At 43.9% G+C, this 26,904-nt stretch overlaps 1 protein-coding gene across 1 annotated transcript in view; it reads right to left on the bottom strand.

Moving 5' to 3' along the window:
• The window catches only part of reep3b (receptor accessory protein 3b), a 71,139-nt gene extending 49,829 nt beyond the window's left edge, over window positions 1-21,310 (bottom strand). The window contains exons 1-2 of the mRNA XM_068002615.1: window positions 21,106-21,310; window positions 851-923 (exon numbers count right to left, since the gene is read on the bottom strand). Of these exons, the coding sequence (XP_067858716.1) occupies window positions 851-923; window positions 21,106-21,137 (105 nt within the window). The 5' untranslated portion in view covers window positions 21,138-21,310. The remainder of the gene's footprint in view (window positions 1-850; window positions 924-21,105) is intronic.
• Between the last annotated feature and the right edge of the window lie 5,594 nt (window positions 21,311-26,904).

Genomic DNA, 26,904 nt, shown 5'->3' with positions numbered 1-26,904 from the left:
AAGCATATGGCTTCTTTTAGAATGATTTCCACCCCCCCCCCCACCCCCCAACCTTATTAATTTTTTTTGCCAGCATATTGAAGTGAAGTTCAAGCACCGAGTTCAGAATCTCACACTCCCAGGTGCAGATTAAAGCTACTTTGCTCAAACAACATGCCTCATCCACAACTTTAGAAGAGCATTCCTATGGTACTAGTGACATTTCTTCTCCTCCCCACCATTTTCTAACACGAGCTGTCATTTAGTCTCAGTAACACTGCCTGTTAGGGAGTGTTTAGTACTGTGTTTACTGTTGAGGCTCAATCCTACTGGGAACCAAATTGAGATGGACGTAGAACAGTTACAGCCAGTGGACAGAAAAGACTTCCATCTTATTAGCTTAAGCAGGATTTGAGTCCTGGTCTCAGAGGCAAAAGGCCAGTATCTAAACCAGTTTGCTCAAGGGATTTTTAACAAACAGGCGGCAGCTAACTTGCTCTCTGATCACTGTTACCCACCCATAGGGAAGTGCTTCCTCACAGCAGCACACCCAATGTCAAGAACTGAGCACTGTGAAGTGGAACCATAATGCCCCTTGTCATGGGACTGCACTTTCATACACTAACATGCAACACCACTGATCTGGTTTTCATGCTTAAATTAAAAATCAAATGGAAAAGAAAACTGCATCACTTCAAACAATTCTAAATTACCTTTCTGGAAACAATAGAACAGGAGCTCAAAGCAACAATTTATAGTAGTGAAGGGCAACAAGTATTTTCAGTTTAAATATTATATTGTTTAAGTAAAAGGACTCTGCAAATATAATCAAAAGGAGCAGTCATACTCAATAAAGTCAAAGAGTACTTACATATTCCTTTACGTTTTTGGTTTTCACAGCTTTGTACGAATAGTAAGCAGGATACAAGGTCCCAAACACAAGGCTGTTAAAAAAGGAAAAGCACAGTTACACATACACGCATCTTGTTATCAGGAACAAACACACACACACACACACACCCTTTTTGCCAATGAGGGCAGCTCTTCATTGTTATAATCCTAATTCTCCACTCTCTCTCAATACTCTTACTTCCCAAGCATCCATTACCCTTATAAAATCTCAATTCTGGCCTCTGACGCACTGCATTTCACTTTCGCACAACTCTGTACAGAGGCATTTTTTGTGGGTTCACTTTTAACCAGCTTAGTTCCAATTTTATTATCCTCCATTGTTCTGGATTCCCAGAGGGGAAAAGTCTTTTTTCCCCACTTATCCAGTCGATCCCCGTCATTATTTTCAACATCTCAAATCAGAGCATCCTAAAACCTCATATCCAGGAAACATAATCTGAGTTTACCCACTATCACTGTACACTGGTTCTAACAATCCACTTCAGCAATATTTTTTTAATTGAGAATTTCTTCTATTTATGTTATGCATCAATGCTGATTATAGCATAGCTTGGAACACAGGGAAAAAAGACGGAAATCAAGTTCACGGTGAAGCTGCATGAACTCATTCAAATATAATTCTTTGAACAGTCAACTCCATCTTTGAAATTAAACCTTGCCTTTTTTTAAATATTGCATTACTTTTTTTGTTAATACACGTACAGCATTACTGATGGGAGCAAACAATGTACACAAACAAAAATAAAGTTATAAAATTATTAAATATATGCAGGGCAGCATTTACATAACTCAGCAAAATATAACTTTAAAACAGTGCTGTCAACAGAAATCAGTGACTAGCCACAGGTGTTGCTATGGCGACATCGTTTTAGCCACATGCACTATTTTTATAGTGTAAAACACCTTAATACATTCACACAATCCATGTAAACGTAAAGTGAAACCTGTAAATCAGGGGTACCTAAGGGACTTGTGTCAGGTGTCCTTATTTTCAAAATGGTCATTGTATGTGCAGTAAACCGGATGAGCCAAATATCCCAGGATTGGGTGCATCTCCTACAGCGTTCCTTTTTTTTTTCACCCTCCCTGGGATCGTGTCTAATTCTGGAGCCCTCCCAGCAGGATGTGATTTCAGTTCATCGGGTTTCCCGGTTCATTGCCATCCCGGGTCCTTTTCCATTGAGGGAGGGGTGTGGTGATCTTGGGATCTGCCACGTTGGCAGTCTGCACAGGGCGAAGTGGCTGCTGTAGGGCCGGAGTGCCTGGGAGATCCCAGCCAAATCCTGCAGACCCTTGTCCAGGATGCCCTCCCTCCATGTGCTGCAGCTACTAATGTTAGAAGTGCTGAGGGTTGGGTAAGGGGCTGTTAGCAGCTCAACAGTACCTGACGTACTGATGGAGTGAGATGTGGTGTTGCCCAGAGCAGTTCTCGGCTTTTGTTGAATGGCGCGTTCTTTACCCAACATCCACAGCAGCAGAGAAACCGCTCTATCCCTGGGATAGAGCAGTGCAAGCATTCAATTCCAGGGATAGAGCGGTTTCTCTGAGTCTACGGGTGCTGGGTAAAGAGCTCCCCATTCCACAAAAGCCAATTTTTTCAACCACTGCTGCCTCGCGCTGACCTGCGTGTCCTGTGTAAAAGGACTTGGTGCATTGAAGGCTGTCCGTAGTTCGTAATTTGCGAGTGTCCATGGTTTCAAGGTGCAGCTTGTATCTGTTACAATGCAAGTTATTTTGGACGGTCAACAAGTTTCCGTTTTTTTGCAGGTATCCATTTGAACAGGTTTCAATGAATATTACTCAACATCTACCACCATTCAGTGCAAAACTTTGCAGTCTCTCTTTCATCAAAGTTTGGAATTCTGCCATGAATTTATCAGACACAGCACATCTTCATGCAGCTGCTAGGTTTTTGTCCAGCAGTTGCAAGCAGTACTCTGACTTCAGAGTGATTACTGAGAATGTTGACTTGCACAATGAGTGAGACCCGCCAGACCCGGCCCTCCAGCACCCTCTGCTGCCAGACCCGGCTCCTCCTGCCCCCACCAGACCAGATTCCCCCCTCCACCAAACCCAGCTCCTCCTCTCCACGCCCCCCGCACCCTAACCCGGCACTGCCAGACCTGGCTTCCCCTCCCCCCGCCACCCACCCCCCCGGCCACAACCCAGTGGCCCCTCCCCACCCCCGCCAGACCAATGTTGGAAGCTGCTTGCCCTTTGCCATGACATGTTCTGTTGGAGCTGCCTGCTATTGGTCGGGCTTGCCTTATTACCATTTTACTAACAAATGCATAAAAAAGATTAAAGTACACACACATATGACATGCGAATGAGTATGGGGATCATGTGCCAAACATTATCAAAAATGCAATTAGCTAAATTTGGATTCCCAATTAGCCACATGTGGCGAGTGGATAACTTACGAGACAGCACTGGTTTAAAACAACCGTTGAAAAAAAAGAGAAAAAAATCTATTCCTGGCTTCCTAATTGTAGGTATTTTCACATTCCATAATAATATATTTCCCCCACGTCTAAACATAAAGCACCATTTTCTCAAAGCCAACTATACTGTACTTCAAAGTAAAAATGCAACACGACACACTGGTGAAAAGCAGACATTACTTTTACAGCAAAGAACATACAATGGATGATTTGTTTGTCTTGATATATGCTCATCTGCTTCTATTCCAAAAATTACAGCATTCAGGAATAATTCACACTGACTAGATTCCTTATTCCAAGCAAATAATTCTGTTAGAGGTCTTCAGACACACTCTCGAACAGTATTCTACATTAAGGCCTTCACATTTATTTTCAACCTTTAGCAGATGCATACACACCTAGAAATGATCATTCCTCAAAGCAATACAACATTTGTTGTGACCTCAAGAATTGCATTTCCCAAATGGCTTTAAAAACCTACAAATACTTGGTGTATAAGCTACATTTCAAACCTATGCCAATATGTAGACATGAGAGCACATCTTGTGTGCAGACTAATGGCAGCTTGCCCAGAAGAACCAGATGGGAACAAAGCCAGGCTTTCACTCTGGCTTCAGCTAAAACTCAACAGTCTTTCAAACTGGAAAGCTTATATATTAAAGTGTGCACAGAGCTCGCAGCCAACAGACCCTTGACACTTCAGATGCTGTAAGCAGCCAGGAGATTTTGTTCTGTAGCACAGTTGTACCAAGAAACTTTGATACAACCACATCTGTTATCCAAAGTGGGCTAACAATGGCTTACGTTCAAATGAACAAAGTGCTCTGTACATTTCTGCAATAGAGAATAACTTACTCCCTTGAATAAGGAAATGTGCTCATATAGATACAGTAAAATAAATACTGTTTGGATCCCGGTTATTGGGCATGACCAAGGACCGACCCTTGACTGAAGTGCAAATAAATGCATATTGTTAGCTTTCAATATGGTGCATAGAAATAGTCACTCTTTTGATTAAAAAGCTACTTTTTAAAAAAATGGAACCAAAAACTTAACCTAACAATGTGAAAATGTGTTAAATTACAGAATGTGTTGGACAGTAGGGGAGGCAGCCCACATTCATTAGGATTTTCAAACAGAACTAGAACAAATCAGAGACAATGTATTATACTATATCTAGTCAGCAGATAAGTGAATTAAAAATTCAGATACTGACATGAGCTAGTAAAAAATATCTGGATCATTAATATGAACTGAGTTGCTGTATGGTTAATATTATCTTCACAATGGTTGTGTATGTCAGCATCTGATAACATCTGGTTTAACTGCTGTGCATGAAATTCAAGAACATGAGCTCCTAGTTTCAAATGAAGGACAACGAAAGAAAATGGAAAATCCATACATTTATTTCCCCATGTAAACGAGCAATAAGCATGTGGAATAGACTAACAGGAAGAATGGTGGAACAAGAAACTAGGCAGGGTTCAAAAAACTCCCATTGGTAATTAGAATTGCGGGTTACTGGACTTAGAAATGCATTAGTGATTTTATAGGAAGTTTGGTGGGGCAGGCACACAATGGACCACCCCTGCCTGAAAATTGTTACTGTTATTGTATTTACAGTGAACAGTTTCAAAATATGTTGTGGAAGTAAACTCTCAGTAACCTGAAAGCATACATCTAAAACCTGCATATTATGAAAAAGTCAGACATCTAAAAATCTGCGTATCTATTGAACAGCTCATCGGCAGGTGCCATTTATTCCATTCCAACTATCTGCAAAAGTGAGGTTTTTAGTTATTTACTTCAGTATGGCAAATGGGCCACAAAATTAATAACCTTTAACAGCTTTACAAATTCAACACCTGGCTATAAAGGTACAAGTGTTAGAGGTAAATCATTTTGCACAGGAATGGAGCAATCCACAAATGTAGTGAGGATCATTTTATCTGGCTAATAACCATGGACTCACCTCAAGTGCAAAGCTCTTTGTTAGATCATGCATGGTACATAAAAGTATTTAAAGCCAACTAGCCACAAGAAAAATCGTGGGTTTCAATTAAGGGATAACTTGACCACCCTGATAAATTTGTTTGAAAGGAAGCTAATTTAGATTCAGCATGTGACATGCACAATGGAAGCACACACATCTGATCACAAAGCCCCTTGAACGAAGCCCCTCATTCACAGGGAAAGAAAACTAATGAACGCAAGATGTGCTCATCTTCCCCTCCCCCCTCCTTGCTGCTTTGGTTAAGCTGAGACAGCAGATAGAGACTGCTTTGCTTTAAAAAAAATCTTGGCTAAAATCCAAACAGATAACACAGTAAACAGGAGACAGCAAGTTGGATTTAACACCTCAAAAAGAAAACACAGGATTTCCTGATTTTAATAGAGGAACTTTACTGCTGTAATCTCATTTTGCAGCTCGAACTTGTACATTGCATTTAATATCCAGTAAATCATTAAATATGCCATCCCAAGAATCAATCTAAGCAATACATTATACAGCAATCTAACAATATATGCCCCCACCCAGGATAACAGGCACTTTCAGTCTGCAGATAAAATTAACACTCAAAGTGCTAATCACATTGTTTACTGACTAACTAAATAACCTCATTAATTTAGCAGGGTTTGAGCTACATTTTTGGCTTAGTAAAAAGTTGACTATTCAGGAATGATGTAAGGAGTCACGACAACCATCATTTTGGCAGGGGGGGGGGGGGGCAGAGAAAGAGGAAAAAGAGAGAACACAATTGGGAGTTCGCAGTTAGAATTGCTGGAAAATGTACCTGCATATGAACACGAGACTAGGGCAGGGTCAGATGAGACTAAGATACCCATTTCCTCTTATGGGACCACAATGGCCATGTCAACCCGATTCCCAACAGCCAAAAAAAATGGCCATGCTTTTCATTTCTCTACTTAAATGCCATAATAATTCAACGTGGTACTGCAACACTCTGTGCCATCAAATGGCTACAGATTGGCACATATTGGCTTGGAGGGAGTGCAGCATAGGTTTACTAGAATGATACCCGGACTTCAAGGGTTATGTTACGAGGAGAGATTACACAAATTGGGGTTGTATTCTCTGGAGTTTAGAAGGTTAAGGGGTGATCTGATCGAAGTTTAGAAGATATTAAGGGGAACAGATAGGGTGGATAGAGAGAAACTATTTCCGCTGGTTGGGGATTCTAGGAGTAGGGGGCACAGTCTAAAAATTAGAGCCAGACCTTTCAGGAGTGAGATTAGAAAACATTTCTACACACAAAGGGTGGTAGAAGTTTAGAACTCTCTTCCCCAAACGGCAATTGATGCTAGCTCAATTGCTAAATTTAAATCTGAGATAGATAGCTTTTTGGCAAACAAAGGTATTAAGGGATATGCCCATATGGAGTCAGATCACAGATCAGCCATGATCTTATCAAATGGCGGAGCAGGCACGAGGGGCTGAATGGCCTACTCCTGTTCCTATGTTCCTACTTGCAAAAATCCTCACAGCAATTTCCAGTTTTTGATTTTTCCACTGAGGAAGAAGTTTCTTCCAACATCCTCCAAAACACAGACAAGACCAAACAAGTATAAAAGCACTAAAATGTGCAGATTTTGTTCCAAAGATATTGCAAAAGTGAGTCACCTAAGATATGCAATCAGGTTTTAGTCTTTTTAAAACACATTTCAACATAGTAATTAACTACCATGCTGAGAGGAGCAAGTTTTGTTTTCAACTGCTCTGTCATAGGAATTTTCTATCTTGATTAGGTTTCAGCCATGACTCCCATCAGCTAGAAAGCCATCATCTTTATCATCGCATGGCTGTTTGTACAGATGTGAAAGGCTCAAATGTCCTTTCTGTATGACACGGCATAACTGGCTGCAATTAGAAAGAGCAACAAGAACAGCTTTCTCTCGTATTACAAAGATGCTCCTTATAATACATGGACTTGTGCTGAATAATTGTACAGCCTACCATATCCCAATGTTGGTAGCTTAAAAGGTACCCGAACCCAACAGGAAAATAAAAAATAGACCAACTCTTGCATATTATTAAAAAAGAGTAGTGCTTCAGGCTTTAGATGACATTCACCTACTACCAAGAGTGAATGCAGGCATCATACCCTTTAAAACATCTCATAAGAAGCCATTTCTGTATAAATAGCACAGGATGGTTGGGAGAGGGTGTGGGGTGGGGGAAGGGTAGGAGTGAGACGATGAATGAATTAAAATTTGAGAGGAAGGCACAAACAAACTTTAACCAAGAGGCCTCATACATGTCTAATCCGTCCCTTGACTCCTGGTTATTTTATAAAATATTTCATCCCCAACTCATTTCTTTTCATTTACTCAATTTTCTCCCTTCCTCTCCTGAACAGGGCTAGTCTTAATCCAGTACAGCATGCTAAGTACACTACCACATTTCACGCAAGCCTAGACAATGTCGCTCGGCTATCACAGCTGGATCCAATCCTCTCCTCACCCGACATCTGCACTTTCCAGCAAGTGTCAGTGGACAATAATCAGAAAAGAACCATGCTGATTTCTCATCCTTCGCCCCACACTGAACAGGACAATGGCACCCTAACCGATGCCCTGGATGAATTCAGCTAACTCTGCACAGACCAGAAATCAAACTTGAGAACTTCGGGTTTGTATGGTTCAGTAACACACTAGACGGCATCAACTTTGTTTATTCTGATGAAGTGACTCGATGAGGTAAGATAGCTGTCAATGATGAGGAACAGGTGTATGAAACCATTGGTTCTACCACCCAGTGGGGCTTTCAGGAATTAAAACTTGGAAAATCTCTTTGGCAAGATTACTACTCTCTTTTTAAGAAGTGGGTTTGATAATCTGAATGCTCTTTCTTGTTCCATACTTTGTTTTATTTCTTGTAGAGATTAAGTAAGTGACAAGAGGGCAAATTGTAAATGTTTTTTTCCCCCAGGAAAAGCCTTAAGCCCAATAGTCTTTTCTTGTCCAATGCTTTCTTATGTTCTCATTACGGATGCAACAGCTAGCCAATTAATTGGTGTCAGTGTAAAATTAGACAACTTAACGTTCCTCCTTATGTTGCAACTGTTGATAAATTAGTACACAGGATTCCTTCAAAGTCAGTTAATGGTAGCACTAACTTTTAAATGTTCAGTCTCTGGTTTCAGCTGCTCTGATCTCTCAACAAAGTTATTTTAATGCAGTCTGTCTTATTTTATGTTCCACCATCGCCCTGGAAGCTCTGAACATTTCCAGCTTCCACAGCTCTAATTTCAAGTTGTCTCATTGACTTTTCAGATTCTGGTTTCCACTGCCGGGGCAATTAGACTGCAACTTCTTCAGACCCACAGTAGTCTTGTGGGGGAAATTTTTTACTATTCAACCCACTATTCGTAGTGAACTGCAGTCTTAATATTTATTGCCGTCCAATCATTACATTTCTGAATTCAAACCACCATCTCATTTGGACCTCAGCCAACACACCATTGCTTATAAAAAGCCACCTTGATCGGAAACTAAAAATCCAAAAAAGGTTCAGAAGGCTGTGGTAAAATCTTCAAGTGCAAAGCTTGAATGGTCTAAATGATCGTCCAAACCGAGAGAATGTGTTGTAATTTGGCATGAATTACCAGTTAATCTCCCGTAGACCCCCCATTCCCAATTCAGCATTCTATTTATGAGCTTTGTAATACATTTTTCAGGAGAACTTCTACGTTGAAATTTCTGTGATGTCGCTGCCATCTTAGTTATGACCACCAGGAACCAGCCATTACTGTACAGTCAGAAACCAAGGAAGAGGTGGAGAAAATTTAAGGCCTCAATAGTGGGGTTGGGGGAATCCAGGATCTGTCAGTCATCTGCAAATGGAGTTTTGTGAGCAAGGGGGAGGGGAGCTGACTTTTAAGAGCACTTGGACACATAGGCATTGGGAGAAAATCAGGTAGGGATATGGAAGCATTGACAAGGATGTGGATTTGACAACATGGGGAGTGGGGTGGGGGGAGAAATAGGAGTTTTTCCCATTACACTGGAAGAGAACCAGATCTATTCACTCACTACTAGCTGATGGAGAGAAGTATACAAGATTATTTTAGAGTAAAGAAATGAATGATCCTCTTAGGCAGTAGCAGCTGTGAGCAGAGATGATGAGTGAAATGATTAGCCATATTTATTGTAGTATAACCACAGAATTATTAAACACTGCAGTAGCAAAAATGCAGGGACACAATGCAAGAGAAGATGAGACAGGATGTGGGAAGGAAAAGTGAATAGTTTGGAGGTCCATAGTGGAACAGCCCGAGAGCATGGGGAGCTGCTGTATCAGCACAGACAATAGCTGCAGCCAGAAAGGAGCATGCTGCTGCCGCCACAGTGGGATGAAAAGTGCTGACGCACCAAATCCATCATCAGTGGCCATACCAGGAGGCAAAGTGGTTTCACCAGCAGCAAAGATAGCAGCATCTCAAGGACAGAATGCTGCTGTGACCACAAAGCAAATTCAGTTGTGCCAGGGGAAGAGGCAGGGGTGGGCGAAAGAGATGACTACAAGCTCCAGGAGAGGAACAAAATTCAATTCTCCCAACTCGATTGTGCGAAGCAACAAACAATGTTGAAGAACCTCTTGGAGGTCCCACTTACATTGATAACTGGCCCAACAGCAATGTTATATGCACTTTTGGCACCAGCACAATACTGGAACCAAATTTACAGGGTTTATTTGTTATTATTTCTCATTAGCACTGGAAACCTGAGAATTGCAAACCCACAAGTGAATACAGGTTTAAGATCACAGAATTAGCTCAGGATTTGTTCCAGTCATTTTTTTTTTAAACCCATTACACTGGAACAGAACCAGATCTATTCACTCACTACTAGCAGACAGTGAGAAATATACAAGATTATTTTACAGAGTAAAGAAATGAATGCTCCTCTTAGGTAGTAGCAGCTGTGAGCAGAAATGAAGAGTGGCATGATTAGCCATATTTACTGTAGTACAGCCACAGAATTATTAAACACTGCAGTAGCAATAACACAGGAACACAATGCAAGAGAAGATGAGACAGGATGTGCACTTCAAACTGGAGACACTTGTCAGTCAGTCATAGGGTTCCATATGGGGAAATCAAGACCAAGTGTAATCTTCGGATGACCAGACTGTTCACAACCTTCGTTCATCCTGAGCTGAGCTTCCGACCCCATAGCCTCTCCATCACCAAAACTACCTACATCCACCTCTAACATTGCCTGTCGCCATCCCCGCCTCAGCTCATTTGCGGCTGAAACCCTCATACACACCTTTGTTACCTCAAGACGCGACTATTCCAATGGTCTTTTGGCCGGCCTCCCATCTTGCACCCTCCATAAACTTGAGCTCATCCAAAACTCTGCTGCCTGTATCCTAACTCATACCAAGTCCCGTTCACCCATCAACCCTATGCTCAGTGACCTTCATTGGCTCCCAGTCCGGCAATGCCTTGATTTTAAAACTCTCATCCTTTTATCAAATCCCCCATATCTCTGTGCTCCTCCAATTCTGACCTTGTTACAGTAAAAGGAGGTAGCTGAGATACTGGATGGGCTAAAAATTGATAAGGAGGAGGTACTAGAAAGGCTAGCTGTACTTAAAGTAGATAAGTCACCCGGTCCAGATGGGATGCATCCTTGGTTGCTGAGGGAAGTAAGGGTGGAAATTGCAGAGGTGCTGGCCATAATCTTCCAACCATCCTGAAATACAGGGGTGGTGCTAGAGGACTGGAGAATTGCAAATGTTACACCCTTGTTCAAAAAAGGGTGTAAGAATAAACCCAGCAACTACAGGCCAGTCAGTTTAACCTCAGTAGTGGGGAAACTTTTTAGAAACGATAATCCGGGACAAAATTAACAGTAACTTGGACAAGTGTGGATTAATTAAGGAAAGCCAGCACGGATCTGTTAAAGGCAAATCGTGTTTAACTAACTTGATTGAGTTTTTTGATGAGGTAACAGAGGGGGTCGATGAGGGCAATGCAGTCAATGTTGTGTATGTGGACTTCCAAAAGGCGTTTGATAAAGAGCCGCATAATAGGCTTGTCATCAAAGTTGAAGTTCATGGAATAAAAGGGGCAGTAGCAGCATGGATACGAAATTGGCTAAGTGACAGGAAACAGAGTAATGGTAAACGGTTGTTTTTCGGACTGGAGGGAGGTATACAATGGTGTTGCCCAGGGGTCGGTACTCGGACCAGTGCTTTTCTTGACATATATTAATGACTTGGACTTGGGTGTACAGGGCACAATTTCCAAATATGCAGATGACACAAAACTTGGAAGTGTAGTGAACAGTAAGGAGGATAGTGATAGACTTCAAGAGGACAGACAGGCTGGTGGAATGGGCGGACACATGGCAGATGAAATTTAACGCAGACAAGTGCGACGTAATACATTTTGGTAGGAAGAACGAGAAGAGGCAATATAAACTAACAGGTACAATTCTAAAAGGGGCGCAGGAACAGAGAGATCTCGAGGTATATATGCACAAATCGTTGAAGATGGCAGGGCAGGTTGAGAAAGCGGTTAAGAAAGCATACAGATTCGGCTACCACTGGAAGAGTGTGTCCAATTCTGGACACCACACTTTAGGAAGGATGTGAAGGCCTTAGAGAGAGTGCAGGAAAAATTTACTGGAATGATTCCAGGGATGAGGGACTTCAGTTATGTGGATAGACTGGAGAAGCTGGGGTTGTTCTCCTTAGAGCAGAGAAGGTTGAGAAGAGATTTGATAGAAGTGTTCAAAATCATAAAGGGCTTAAATAAAGTAAATGAAAAGAAACTGTTCCCATTGGCGGGAAGGTCGAGAACCAGACGACACAGATTTAAGGTGATTGGCAAAAGAACCAAAGGCGACGTGAGGAAAAACTTTTTTTATGCAGCGGGTAGTTGTTATCTGGAATGCGCTGCCTGAAAGGGTGGTGGAAGCAGATTCAATTGTGTCTTTCAAAAAGGAATTGGATAAATAATTGAAGGGAAAAATAAATTTGCAGGGCTACGGGGATAGGGAAGGGGGAGTGGGATCAGCTGGATTGCTCTTGCAGAGAGCCGGCACAGACTTAATGGGCCAAATGGCCATGGCCTTCTTCCGTGCTGTATCCATTCTATGATTCTTGCGCATCCCCAATTTTCATCGCCCCACCATTGAAGGTTGTGCCTTCAGCTGCTTAGGCCCCAAGTTCTGGAATTCCCTCCCTAAATCTCTCCTCCTTTACGACACTCCTTCAAACCCAACTCTTTGACCAAGCTTTTGGTCACCTGTCCTAATATCTGCTTATGCAGCTCGGTGTCAAATTTTGTCCGATAACGCTCCTGTGAAGCGCCTTGGGACATTTTACCACGTTAAGGCGCTGTATAAATGCAAGTAGTTGAAGCAGGGTTAGAGGGCAGGAAATAACTGGACCAGAGCATGTGGACGTAATTCAGTCCCCATTTTAAATTCACACATTTTGTCCTTATTTTTGTAATTCCACTGTAAATTCCTATGTCCACATTTATAATGGAAACTGCCTACATAAACTTGTCACACTGTAATTACAGCTCAGTGCTTCCACTGGCAAGCGAGTGTAATTACAGCATGACAAGATTACATAGGCAGTTTCCATTATAAATGTGGATGTAGGGAACTTTAATAGGAAAAGCTGACGAGTTTGAAAGACTCTGATACATCGAGTTACACTGAAACTACAGCACAGAAATAGGCCATTCGGCCCAATTGGTCGATGCCAGCGTTTATGCTCCATACGAGCCTCCTCCCTCCAACCCTATCAGACTACCCTTGTATTCCTTTCTCCCTCAAGTGCTTATCTAGCTTCCCCTTAAATGCTGCAATGCTATTTGCCTCAACTACTTTTTGTGGTAGTGGTTCCACATTCTTACCACTCTTGGGGTAAAGAAATTTCTCCTGAATTCGCTATTGGTCACATATATAAAATAGTTGCTAATAAATCCATCAGTTTTGGACTATCCCACAAGTGGAAACATTTTCTCTAAATCTACCCTATCAAAATCTCAAATACCTCTATCAAGTCGCCCCTCAGCCTTCTCTTTTCTACAGAAAATAGCCCCAGCCTGTTCAGCCTTTCCTGATAAGGGCATCATCTCAGTTCTGGTATCATGCTTGTGAATCTTTTTTGCAACCTCTCCATCTTTTCGATAATAGAGAACAGAACTGTGCACAATATCCCAAATATGGTCTAACCAAGGTTCTATACAAATTTAATATAACTTCTTTGCTTTTCAATTCTATCCCTCTAGAAATGAACCCTTGTGCTTGATTTGCCTAGTTTTTTTTAAATGGCCTTATTAACCTGCGTTGCTAATTTTAGTGATAGAATCATAGAAGTCACAACACGGAAACAGGCCCTTCGGCCCAACATGTCCATGTCGCCCAGTTTATACCACTAAGCTAGTCCCAATTGCCTGCACTTGGCCCATATCCCTCGATACCCATCTTCCCCATGTAACTGTCCAAATGCTTTTTAAAAGACAAAATTGTACCCGCCTCTACTACTGCCTCTGGCAGCTCGTTCCAGACACTCACCACCCTTTGAGTGAAAAAATTGCCCCTCTGGACCCTTTTGTATCTCTCCCCTCTCACCTTAAATCTGTGCCCCCTCGTTATAGACTCCCCTACCTTTGGGAAAAGATTTTGACTATCGACCTTATCTATGCCCCTCATTATTTTATAGACTTCTATAAGATCACCCCTTAACCTCCTACTCTCCAGGGAAAAAAGTCCCAGTCTGTCTAACCTCTCCCTGTAAGTCAAACCATCAAGTCCCGGTAGCATCCTAGTAAATCTTTTCTGCACTCTTTCTAGTTTAATAATATCCTTTCTATAATAGGGTGACCAGAACTGTACACAGTACTCCAAGTGTGGCCTCACCAATGCCCTGTACAACTTCAACAAGACATCCCAACTCCTGCATTCAATGTTCTGACCAATGAAACCAAGCATGCTGAATGCCTTCTTCACCACCCTATCCACCTGTGACTCCACTTTCAAGGAGCTATGAACCTGTACTCCTAGATCTCTTTGTTCTATAACTCTCCCCAACGCCCTACCATTAACGGAGTAGGTCCTGGCCCGATTCGATCTACCAAAATGCATCACCTCACATTTATCTAAATTAAACTCCATCTGCCATTCATCGGCCCACTGGCCCAATTTATCAAGATCCCGTTGCAATCCTAGATAACCTTCTTCACTGTCCACAATGCCACCAATCTTGGTGTCATCTGCAAACTTACTAACCATGCCTCCTAAATTCTCATCCAAATCATTAATATAAATAACAAATAACAGCGGACCCAGCACCGATCCCTGAGGCACACCGCTGGACACAGGCATCCAGTTTGAAAAACAACCCTCGACAACCACCCTCTGTCTTCTGTCGTCAAGCCAATTTTGTATCCAATTGGCTACCTCACCTTGGATCCCATGAGATTTAACCTTATGTAACAACCTATCATGCGGTACCTTGTCAAATGCTTTGCTGAAGTCCATGTAGACCACATCTACTGCACAGCCCTCATCTATCTTCTTGGTTACCCCTTCAAAAAACTCAATCAAATTCGTGAGACATGATTTTCCTCTCACAAAACCATGCTGACTGTTCCTAATTAGTCCCTGCCTCTCCAAATGCCCGTAGATTCTGTCCCTCAGAATACCCTCTATCAACTTACCCACTGCAGATGTCAGGCTCACTGGTCTGTAGTTCCCAGGCTTTTCCCTGCCGCCCTTCTTAAACAAAGGCACAACATTTGCTACCCTCCAATCTTCAGGCACCTCACCTGTAGCGGTGGATGATTCAAATATCTCTGCTAGGGGACCCGCAATTTCCTCCCTAACCTCCCATAACGTCCTGGGATACATTTCATCAGGTCCCGGAGATTTATCTACCTTCATGCGCGTTAAGACTTCCAGCACCTCCCTCTCTGTAATATGTACACTCCTCAAGACATCACTATTTATTTCCCCAAGTTCCCTAACATCCATGCCTTTCTCAACCGTAAATACCGATGTGAAATATTCATTCAGGATCTCACCCATCTCTTGTGGTTCCGCACATAGATGACCTTGTTGATCCTTAAGAGGCCCTACTCTCTCCCTAGTTACCCTTTTGCCCTTTATGTATTTGATGTGTATCTGTAGCCCTAGATCCCTTTACTCCTCTATCGCATTCAGACTCTTATTATCCAAACAGTATGTGGCCTCATTCTTCTTACCAAAATGTAATACCTCACACTTATCTATACCGAAATTCATTTGCCAATTAGATGCCCATTCTACAAGTTTATTAATGTCTTCTTGCATTTTGATGCATTTTTCCTTTGTATTAACTACACCCACCAATTTGGTGTCAATTGCAAATTTTGAAATTGTACTTCCAATTCTCGAATCCCAAATCGTTTATGTAAATTGTGAGCAACAATGATGCCAGCACCGATCCCTGTGGAACACCACTTCCCACCTTTTGCCAGTCTGAGTAACTACCCTTAACCCCTACTCTCTGTTTTCTGTTTTGTAGCCATCTTGCTATCCATTCTGCTACCTGTCCTCTGACCTTGGCCACGAGTCTACAATGTGGTACCTCATCGAAAGCCTTCTGACAATCCAAATATATTACATGTACTGCATTGCCCTTGCCTACTCTGTTACTTTTTCAAAGAATTCACTACGGTTGGTGAAGCATGACTTTCCCTTCTGAAATCCATGCTGACTATTGCTCATTATATTGTCATTCTCTAGATGTCTTTGGATTCCATTATCTTTCCTTGGTTGGCTGGATATATGGATTTGTGCCTCCACTATCTCCTTCCTAACTTCTTTTAATATTTGCGGATGCAATCCATCTGGACCAGAGATCTTATCCTCCCTGAGTTTGATTAATTTTTTATATCCCCCCTTTCTATCTTAAAATGTTTTAATATCTTTTTTGATCTCTTTTTCTAATGTCCTGCCCACCATGTTAGTCTCCCTGGTAAAAATAGAGGCAAAGTAACTGTTAATATTTCTGCCATTTCGCTGTTGTTACCTGTGAGTTTATCTTGTGCACCTTAGTGGCCCTATCCCTTTTCTGATTTTTCTTTTGTTATTAATGTATTTGTAGAATACTTTACTATTTCTTCTTATATTCCTTGATAATTTAATCTCGTAGTTCCTCTTTGCTTTCCGAATTGTTTCTTTTTACTTCTTTCCTAACCTCTTCGTATTCCCTTTAGTCATCCTCCTTTATTGTCTATGTAATTAGAGTATGCCTTTTTCTTTCATTTCAATTTTACTCTTATCTCGATTTATCCACGATGTTTCATTATTGGCTAATTTGTTCTTGCTTTTTAGAGGAATATATTTCTCCTCAATTGGATTGACGACAGAAGATGGTTGTAGAGGGTTGTTTTTCAAACTGGAGGCCTGTGACCAGCGGTGTGCCTCAGGGATCGGCGCTGGGTCCGCTGTTATTTGTTATTTATATTAATGATTTGGATGAGAATTTAGGAGGCATGGTTAGTAAGTTTGCAGATGACACCAAGATTGGTGGCATTGTGGACAGTGAAGAAGGTTATCTAGGATTGCAACGGGATCTTGATAAATTGGGCCAGTGGGCCGATGAATGGCAGATGGAGTTTAATTTAGATAAATGTGAGGTGATGCATTTTGGTAGATCGAATCGGGCCAGGACCTACTCCGTTAATGGTAGGACGTTGGGGAGAGTTATGGAACAAAGAGATCTAGGAGTACAGGTTCATAGCTCCTTGAAAGTGGAGTCACAGGTGGATAGAGTGGTGAAGAAGGCATTCAACATGCTTGGTTTCAATGGTCAGAACATTGAATACAGGAGTTGGGATGTCTTGTTGAAGTTGTACAGGACATTAGTAAGGCCACACTTGGAATACTGTGTACAGTTCTGGTCACCCTATTATAGAAAGGATATTATTAAACTAGAAAGAGTGCAGAAAAGATTTACTAGGATGCTACCGGGACTTGATGGTTTGACTTATAGGGAGAGGTTGGATAGACAGACTTTTTTCCCCCGGAGAGTAGGAGGTTAAGGGGTGATCTTATAGAAGTCTATAAAATAATGAGGGGCATAGATAAGGTAGATAGTCAAAATCTTTTCCCAAAGGTAGGGGAGTCTATAACGAGGGGGCATAGATTTAAGGTGAGAGGGGAGAGATACAAAAGGGTCCAGAGGGGCAATTTTTTCACTCAAAGGGTGGTGAGTGTCTGGAACGAGCTGCCAGAGGCAGTAGTAGAGGCGGGTACAATTTTGTCTTTTAAAAAGCATTTGGACAGTTACATGGGTAAGATGGGTATAGAGGGATATGGGCCAAGTGCAGGCAATTGGGACTAGCTTAGTGGTATAAACTGGGCGACATGGACATGTTGGGCCGAAGGGCCTGTTTCCATGTTGTAAACTTCTATGATTCTAACTCTGTTGATGACCGTTTTAAATATTTCCCACCACTGTTATATCTCAGTCTGTCAATTTTTTTTTCCAGTTTACCTGCCCTAGTTCCAATCTCATCCCCTCAAAATTAGCTTTTTTCCAATCCATTACTTTGGTCTTTATCCTACTTATGTCTTTCTCAATCATTATTGTAAACCGTATTATGTATTATCGTTATTACCTAGATGTTCCCCTACAGTTACTTGTCTTATTTGTTCTGGTTCATTTCCCATTACTAGATCCAGCAGTGATTCCTCTCTTGTTGGGCTTCTCACACACTGGATAAGAAAGGAGTCCTGTACACACTGTAAAAACTCCATTCCCTTTTCTCCTTGCCTGTTTATTTGGGGGTGGTGCAGAAAAACATGACTCAAAAATAATTTGGATGTCACAGGTTTGGAGGATTACTCAGAGCAATCTGAACCAATCTTTTGTTGCTTTACCAGTTCTGAGGATTTTTTTTTGCCTTTCACCTGTTCCTTGTTTTTCTTTTTCCCCATGGTTATTTCAGTTCCTTTAAATAAATAGTTACATTCAAACAAACAAATCCTCTGCTTTGACAGTAGATATGTTGTTTTCTAAGCTCAGGAACATTATGCCAGGTAATACAATGTATTATTCTGCTGCACCTTTAAGGCCACAATGCCTAACTGCACATTATGATGTCAACTGCAGGCTAATTAAGAGTGCAATTATTTCACTGTAGGTCAGCAGCTGGTTATAAATCCCTGGCCCCCTGCTCCAATCAAAAAATCAGCAAGAAATGACTGTCTTTCTTTCTAAAAAGATACTATTGCATCTATCAACAAACTATGAGACTCAAGACATATACATATGTACACATACACCACAACACACTTGGATCTCCTGTGGTGCTGCTCATAGCAATCTGAGGATATGTTCTTCCATAAAGAAATATATCTGTTGTGCCATTGGCCACAGTAGGTGACAATATTGTTTGTGGAAATGTTACTTGATTTGTTAGGATTTGAGAAGGGTGCAGGAGTAATTAAGTAGGTTGAGGAAGTGAGTTGCAATGAGTATAGGTAAGGAAAGTATTCAATATTTTTATGAGCGGATACTTGCTACTTCAGCTATGAAAGTGAAAACAGAAGGAGGAGTAGTGGGTAATTGAGGGGTGGAGAAAATAACACAGTGACTACTTCGAAAGATTGGTATTGTGAAGAGTTGGGAAGGGGGCAATGGCAAGTGTAGTTCAATGCAGAGAAATGTGTGAGAAAAAGGAACAGTGAAAGTAAGTATGCCCTAAATGGCAAGGCTCTTAACAGTGGAAGAACAGATGCAGCTACATAAATATTGAAAGGTAGGAGTGCATGTAGAAAAAAAACCAAGTAGTATTTGGCGTTTTTCGTTTGGGAATATTGAACATAAAAGGCACTGAAGTGAACTCGGACAAGACATTGGTCAGGCCACAGCTGGAATAGCATTATAGCAAGAACATTAGAGCCAGAGAAAAGATACGAGAACTTACAGTGATGAAGGGCTTGAACCAGTGAGAAAAGCCTCAATTTAACAGAAGAAGTTGTCATGGGAGATTTAAAAGAAGTTTTCAAAATTATGAAAGATTGAGGGGGTATGTTTCCACTAATTGGAAAAATCAAGTAACAAGGCAGCACAGACTCACAATTACTCAAAGAACAAAGAAATAATTATTAGAAATGTTTTCACAATTGGCTGTTAGGACATGGAATGCTTTATCGCAAGTGATTATTGAGACAAACACTAAGACATAATTTAACAGAGAACTGGATAAGTATTTGGAAAGGAAATTCAGGTAGAAAGCTCCAATTAAGGAGCTAGCACCAACTCAGGCTCGATGGGTCAGATGGCCCTCTCATCACGACCAATTGTGAAAACATAAAACCCCAAATACTACTTGATTTTCACCCCATGGAACTCTCCGTTCATCTGACTCCCACCTCCTGTGCACTTCCACCTCCCTTCACCCCACCATTGGCAGGTGTGCTTTCAAACCGCCTGGGCCCCACGCTCTGGAATTCCCATCCCAAACCATTGTTAGACGACACTTTTCGTCACCCTCCCAATATCTCCTCCTTTGACTCTGTGCCATTTCTTTTTGTTGTGTCTGTGAAGTACCTTGGAACATTTTTCTACATTAAAAGATGCTACATAAGGTGATTTAAATACAATTTTAATATTGGCTATTCTAACCACATTTCCACTTGCTCTTATAGAATGAAATTCTGCTCAATAAAAAAAATGCTTTTCTTCTCCTCCACTGTAATGCAACTAAGATGTTATTAGAAATGTTTAATGGATCAAGAGAGACCTAGGGACTACGGGGAAGATGTACAAATGACAATACTACTGAGTCAGATATGTAAATCAGAAAACATTGCATCTCAGAGCGTTCTAGGGTTGTTGTTGTTGCCGCGAGTGAAAGTAGTCCCAGACCACACAGCTGAAGTTATGTAAGTCAACAAGTTTATCCAACACTACCCGAGAAAAAACATGCACTTTTGTTTTTAAAAAGGTCAGAGATATATCCATTTGATCTAGAGATATATATCACAATTTAAGACAAAACGCACAGAATCAAATCAGAATTTGGTTTTGTTACTTTTTTTAAAAAAAATAGGCTCAAACTGTTTCATAGCCCATGGCAAAATAGCCAAAAATGTAATGCGATTAACTGGTATCCGACAAAAAGCCATTTTAAATCATGGATGTTGCTTAAAAGTCTCCCAAGTTTGGTACCACAGTCGGTTAAAATTATCATCCCTGCAATTCCAGCAATTCATTTTTCCCCTTTTAGTCAGTTTGACATAAACCAGTCCACCTACTACGCTTACTTATAAGGCCTGTGAGGAGTATGAGAGATAAAGAAACTATGCCCATATTAATCCAGAGTCTTACTGAAGATATTTAACATTCAACCGGGCAACAGCATCTTGGTTGTAAATTTCCAAACAGAATGGGCAGTAAAAGCGACGCAGCTCGCACCGTGCGGATTACCGGATTACGGTTCGGTAAGAAGTTATTTGCCACGAATTGAAATCACCGCCGATTGACGGACGGCCTGCCGGCCGATTAAACACAAGGCCCTCGGTTTATATGGAGCCTCGAGTGGCCGGCCATTAGTCACCGCGGCCGCAAATCCGCGCGTTCTTCGTGGACTCCGCGGCGGAAAGAGCAGCCGGGCGGCCGCACCAGGAGCAGTTGCATACAGGGCGGGAGCCAACTAAACCGCAGAGTACCCCAGGCCGGCGCTCCCCTCTGACAGGGCCTCATTCCTCCCGCCGCTCCACTTACACCACAGTCCTCGAGATGATCCACGACACCATCGCCTTCCCTCACTCGATGCGGGCGGGCTCTCGTCGAGTCACAGGCCGCTGTCCGAGTCCCTGAAGCGGTAAGCTGCTCTGATCGGCCGGGCCAGATCTCCCTGTCACGCACTTGATCCCCGGGGACTTTCTCTCTTCCCCACTCCCTCACCCTGATCCTCACACTCCCTGTGACGTCTTCACACCTTGCCCGGCTCTCATTGGCCAAATCAGACATCTCCAACGTTACGTGTGGTGATTCGCGCTGTGATTGGTCCTCAGGTCTGTCAATCAGCGCATTGCCCGCCCCAGGAGTGATGTGGAGATGCCGGTGATGGACTGGGGTGGACAAATGTAAGGAGTCTTTTTTTTTCTTTTTCAATTGAGGCACAAAACAACAGACTGGTTTGGAGAAATGTAGGTGAAGGTTCAAGGTCAATAGAATTTTTTTTTTGTGATTTTAGGCCCCCCTTTTCTAAGAAGGGGGGGTGTAGGGTGTGCTTAACTTCTAAAAACCAAAAAGAACCACAACGAAGTTTCAAATTAAAATTTTATTGTCCTCGTTCAGGATGCACTCCAGCCCCTGCGGTGCCCACCGGTCGCGGAAAGCCTCAAGCGTACCGGCAGACTCCGCGTGCTCCATCTCCAGGGCCACCCGGGCGCGGAGCATTCCGCGGAAGAGAGGCAGACAGGCCGAGCGACCGCCCCCACGGGCCGCGACCAACCTGGACCTGTGGATGGCCACCTTGGACAGGCCCAGGAGCAGACCCACGAGGACGTCCACCGACCTGCCCGCCTCCCTCCTCACCAGGCGGCCAAAGATCAGGAGCGTGGGACTGAAGTGCAGCCAGAACTTGAGGAGCAGCCCCTCCAAATAATCAAACAGGGGCTGCAGTCTCCCACACCCCGTGAACAAATGAAACACGGACTCGTCCAGGCCGCAGAAACGGCAGGCGGCCTCGGAGTCCGTGAAGTGGCGTAAACGCCGATTGCACGCGACTGCTCCGTGCAACACTCTCCACTCCAGATCCCCGATGTAACACGGGAGGACCCCTGTGTAGGGAGCCCCCCACTGGGGACCCCCACCTCCGCCGGACGGCAGGATGGTACGCCAGGGCGTGTCCGGGCGAGAGACGAGGGCGAGGAAGTGGAGAGTGTGCAGGAGCAGCCCGTACAGGAAATCCCTCTGCGCGGAGTGAAACGGCACGGAGGGAATTTCTGAGAGACGGCTCAAATTGTGAGGCGCAGCCCTCCGAGGGAGGTTTCGGGGCCTGGCGCCGAGGAGGAATTCCGTCCGAACGGGGGTCAGGTCGGACGGGATGGCTCCGCACGCTTGAGCCGCCTCCACACCCCGAGTGGAGTCAGGGCCGAGCGCTGATTTCAATGCCCGGATGGCGGCGGCCGCGTTCCCGCACGCCACGAGGACATCCGCGCGGCAAGCGCCCACGGCTCCAACCAACCCGACCCTCCACCATCCAGGACGTCCCTGACTCTGGTTACCCGACCGGCCACGGCCATCCGCTCCGTCAGCCGCGAGCGGCCGAAGCCGACACCACGGAGGAACGGATTCCCGAGCAGCGGCTCCTGCAGGACGGCCACTACCCCCAACGGGCGAGAGCTCCGGCTGGAGGCAACCATGTTCCAGACCCTGAGCAGATCCTGGTAAAAGACAGGCAGCTCCTGCAAAGACGTGCGGCCGCCCAGCAGCGAGATGAACAGGAGCTGCGTGTCATAGTTCAGGCCGTGCAGCTGGCGGAAAAAATACGTCGCCAGCGCACGCCATCTAAGAGGACGCTCAACGTACAGGTATTGCTGCAGCGTCCGAAGGCGGTAAGTTGCCACCTGGGTGCGGACGCACACCAGCCCCTGACCGCCCTCCCTAAGCGGGAGACTCAGGACTGCGGCAGCGACCCAGTGCATCCCTTTGGCCCAGAAGAAGTCAACGAGCTTCCTCTGAATCTTGGCGATAAACTCGGCGGGGGGGGTCAAAGTGACCAACCGGTACCACAACATGGCGGCCACCAGCTGGTTTATGAGCAGCACACGACCCCTGTAGGATAACACTCTGAGCAGTCCTGTCCAGCGCGCCAGGCGAGCGGCGACTTTGGCCTCCAGCTCTTCCCAGTTCGCCGGCCAGGCTTCCTCGGCAGGGCTAAGGTAGACTCCCAGGTACCGGAGGTGCGTGGTACTCCAGGCGAAAGGCCTTAGCTCCTCCGGCAGGGAGTCCACCCGCCACTGACCCACCAGGAGACCGGAACATTCCTCCCAGTTGATCCTTGCGGAGGACGCCGCAAAGTAGACCTCTTGGCACTCGCGCATCCTCCGCAAGTCAAGGGGATCAGTGACCACGAGGAGCACGTCGTCGGCGTAAGCCGAAAGGACGACCTCCACGTCCGGCTCGCGCAGAGCCAGTCCCGACAGCCTCTTTCGCAAGAGGCGCAGGAAAGGCTCCACGCAGACGGCGTATAATTGGCCGGACATGGGGCACCCCTGACGCACTCCTCTCCCGAAGCGAAGGGGCGCCGTCAAGGATCCGTTAACCTTAATCAGACACTCCGCGGCGGCGTACAGAAGTCGGATCCGGGCGACGAAATGCGACCCGAACCCGAAAGCGCGCAGAGTCCCGAATAGATACTCGTGATCCACCCTGTCGAACGCCTTCTCCTGATCCAAGGAAAGGAAGGCGACCGACAGACCAGCCCTCTGGGAATGGTGGATCAGGTCCCGGACCAGGTGGATGTTATCCTGGATCTTACGGCCCGGGACCGTGTAGGACTGGTCGGGGTGGATCATGTGGGCCAGCATGGCGCCGGGGCGAGCAGACATCGCCTTGGCGAAGACCTTATACTCCATGCTGAGGAGGGAGACCGGGCGCCAGTTTTTAAGGTGGCGGAGATCCCCCTTCTTAGGCAGCAGGACCACGACCGCCCTGCGCCACGAAAGGGGCATCTCCCTGGTCGCCAGACATTCCCCCAGGACCCGCACGTAGTCGCCCCCCAGGACGTCCCAGAAGGCCCTGAGGAACTCCACGGTCAGCCCGTCCAGCCCCGGGGACTTCCCCCTAGAGAGCTATGTAAGGAGTCTTACAACACCAGGTTATAGTCCAACAGTTTTATTTAAAATCACAAGCTTTCGGAGGCCCTCACCTGACGAAGGAGGAAGCCTCCGAAAGCTTGTGATTTTAAATAAAGCTGTTGGACTATAACCTGGTGTTGTAAGACTCCTTACATTCGCCCCAGGAGTTACAGTGCAATGGCTGAGTTGTACCAGGTGGGTGGTGCTGATAAAACCCTACCTGGGCTGTCAATGGCAGGGAACTGCTGAGACTATTTTTTTAATATAAGAGGGAGATTTAAGAGTGTCACTTTATTTTTTTAAACAAATCAAATAAATAAACCAAGTCAAATAGTTTAATTATACTGATCAAGGATGCATTCCCTGCCGTGCCCATCGGTAGCGGAAAGCCTCAAGCGTACCGCTGAGAGTCAAATTAATGATCAGAAAGAGGTGAGATTGTGGACAGATGAGTTACACCGATGCAGTTCACTCTGTTCCCATATCCCTTTATTCCCCTTTCCTTCAACCACCGATCCAACCTATTCCATTACCGAGTAAAGTGAGCATTTTTAAGCAAGAAAAAATTGAGCGAGCACATATTCCAACTTTATGTCATGAGTAGATTTGATTGTATTTTTTAACTCAGCATTACAATAATTTTGTCCATGGTATGTGGAGTAGTATTCTTCAAGTAAATATGGTTCTACTACGACCAGATTTTTCTGTATGTTCACTTTGGACCACACATGGTTGTAGTATACATCAGGTATGTTGTCTTTATGAAATATTGACATGGTCCTCATAGATACATATTGACATTCTTGCAAAGTTATTTTCTGCAATAAGAGGGTTAAGAAAAGAAGCTATTTGATTCCGATAGCTTGTGAATTTTCACGAGAGTCTCATTTATTTTGTAAATCTTGATTTTCGTGCCCTAATTTAACAGTGCCAGATCTATTGTGTTTTAATTGAGAGCAATTTCTATCAAACCACAACAAAAAGTCGAACCAAAAGCAGTATTGTAAAGAAAGAACTTGCATTTATATAGTGCCTTTCACCCCCTCAGGATGCCCAATGAATTATTTTGAAGCATAAGCCTGTTGTTATGCAGGCAAATGTGGCAGTCAATTTGCGCACAACACGGTCCCACAAACAACAGTGAGATGAATGACTCGTTAATCTGCTTAGGTGGTGATGGTTGAGGAATAAGTGTTGGTCACAACACCTCCCCTGCTCTTCGAGTAATGTTAGGGGAGCCTTTATATGCACCTAAACAGGCAGACTGGGCTTTAGTTTAATGTAGAATCATATACAGCACAGAAGGAAGCCATTTGGTCCATCGAGTCCGTGCCAACTCTATGCAAGAGCAATCCAGCTAATCCCACTCCCCCGCCCTATCCCCGTAGCCCTGCAATTTTTTTCCTTTCAAGTACTTATCCAGTTCCCTTTTGAAGGCCAGGTTGAATCTGCCTCCACCACCCCTCTGGCAGAGCATTCCAGATCCTAACCACTCGCTGTGTAAAAAGATTTCTCCTCATATCAACTTAAAACTATGTCCTCTGGTTCTTGACCCTTCTGCCAATCGAACAGTTTCTCTCTATCTACTCTGCCTAAACCCTTCATGATTTTGAACACCTCTATCAAATCTCCTCTCAACCTTCTCTGTTCCAAGAAGGACAACCCCAGCTTCTCCAGTCTATCCATGTAACTAAAGTCCCTCATCCCTGGAATCATTTTAGTAGATTTCTTCTGCAGTGCCCAGAACTGGACACAATACTCCAGTTGTGGCCGAACCAGTATTTTATAAAGGTTCATCATGACTTCCTTGCTTTTGTACTCTATGCCTCTATTTATAAAGCCCAGGATCCCGTATGCTTTTTTAACCACTTTCTCAACCTGCCCTGCCACCTTCAATGATTTGTGTACATACACCCCCAGATCTCCCTGTTCCTGTACCCCTTTTAGAATTGAGCCCTTTAGTTTATATTGCCTCGCCTCATTCTTCCTACTGAAATGTATCACCTCACATTTTTCTGCATTAAATTTCATCTGCCACATGTCTGCCTATGCCACCAGCCTGACTATATCCTCTTGAAGTATATCACCATCCTCCTCACTGTTTACTACACTTCCAAGTTTTGTGTCATCTGCTTGTTCAAAAGACAAAAACCTTTGACAATGCAACACTCCTTCAGTACTGCACTGAACTGTTAGCATATGTGTTCATACCTGGTGTGGGTTTTGAACCAAGCAGACCCTTACATTTTAATTCATTATCTTTCAGTGCTAAAATTACCAAGTACATTAGCCCCTGTGTCAGCTTATTTGCTTTTCACATGAAAAATTAACTTTTCGACTGGGATTTGAGGTAGTTCATAACAACTAACCAGGTCAATTGGTGGGCAGGACTGGAGCATGCCCCAGTTAGATTGGTTGGAGGGTGGGACTGAAGGTTGCAGTCAATCAGATGGGTTGGACGGTCAGCTCGTGTCTGAACCAATCATATATTACTTTCTGCCACTATTGACTGCACACAAAGTTCAGACAAAAATCTTCAAGATGATTTCCGAGAGTTGCAACAATAGGTGTGTCTATTTCTTTATGTGTCCCATTACCACCCCCTTTTGCCCTGCACCATCATCCCTTTTGTCATTTAATCACTCCTGCCCTCCACCCTATCACAGACCTTCCTCTTTATCCTTACCCCCTTTTCACTGGCTCTGTACTTGCT

The sequence above is a fragment of the Heptranchias perlo genome, chromosome 21 (genome assembly GCF_035084215.1).
Source record: "Heptranchias perlo isolate sHepPer1 chromosome 21, sHepPer1.hap1, whole genome shotgun sequence".
Classification (NCBI taxonomy): Eukaryota; Metazoa; Chordata; class Chondrichthyes; order Hexanchiformes; family Hexanchidae; genus Heptranchias; species Heptranchias perlo.
The sequence above is the reverse complement of the archived record's forward strand: the minus strand, read 5'-3'. Positions and strand labels throughout refer to the sequence as shown.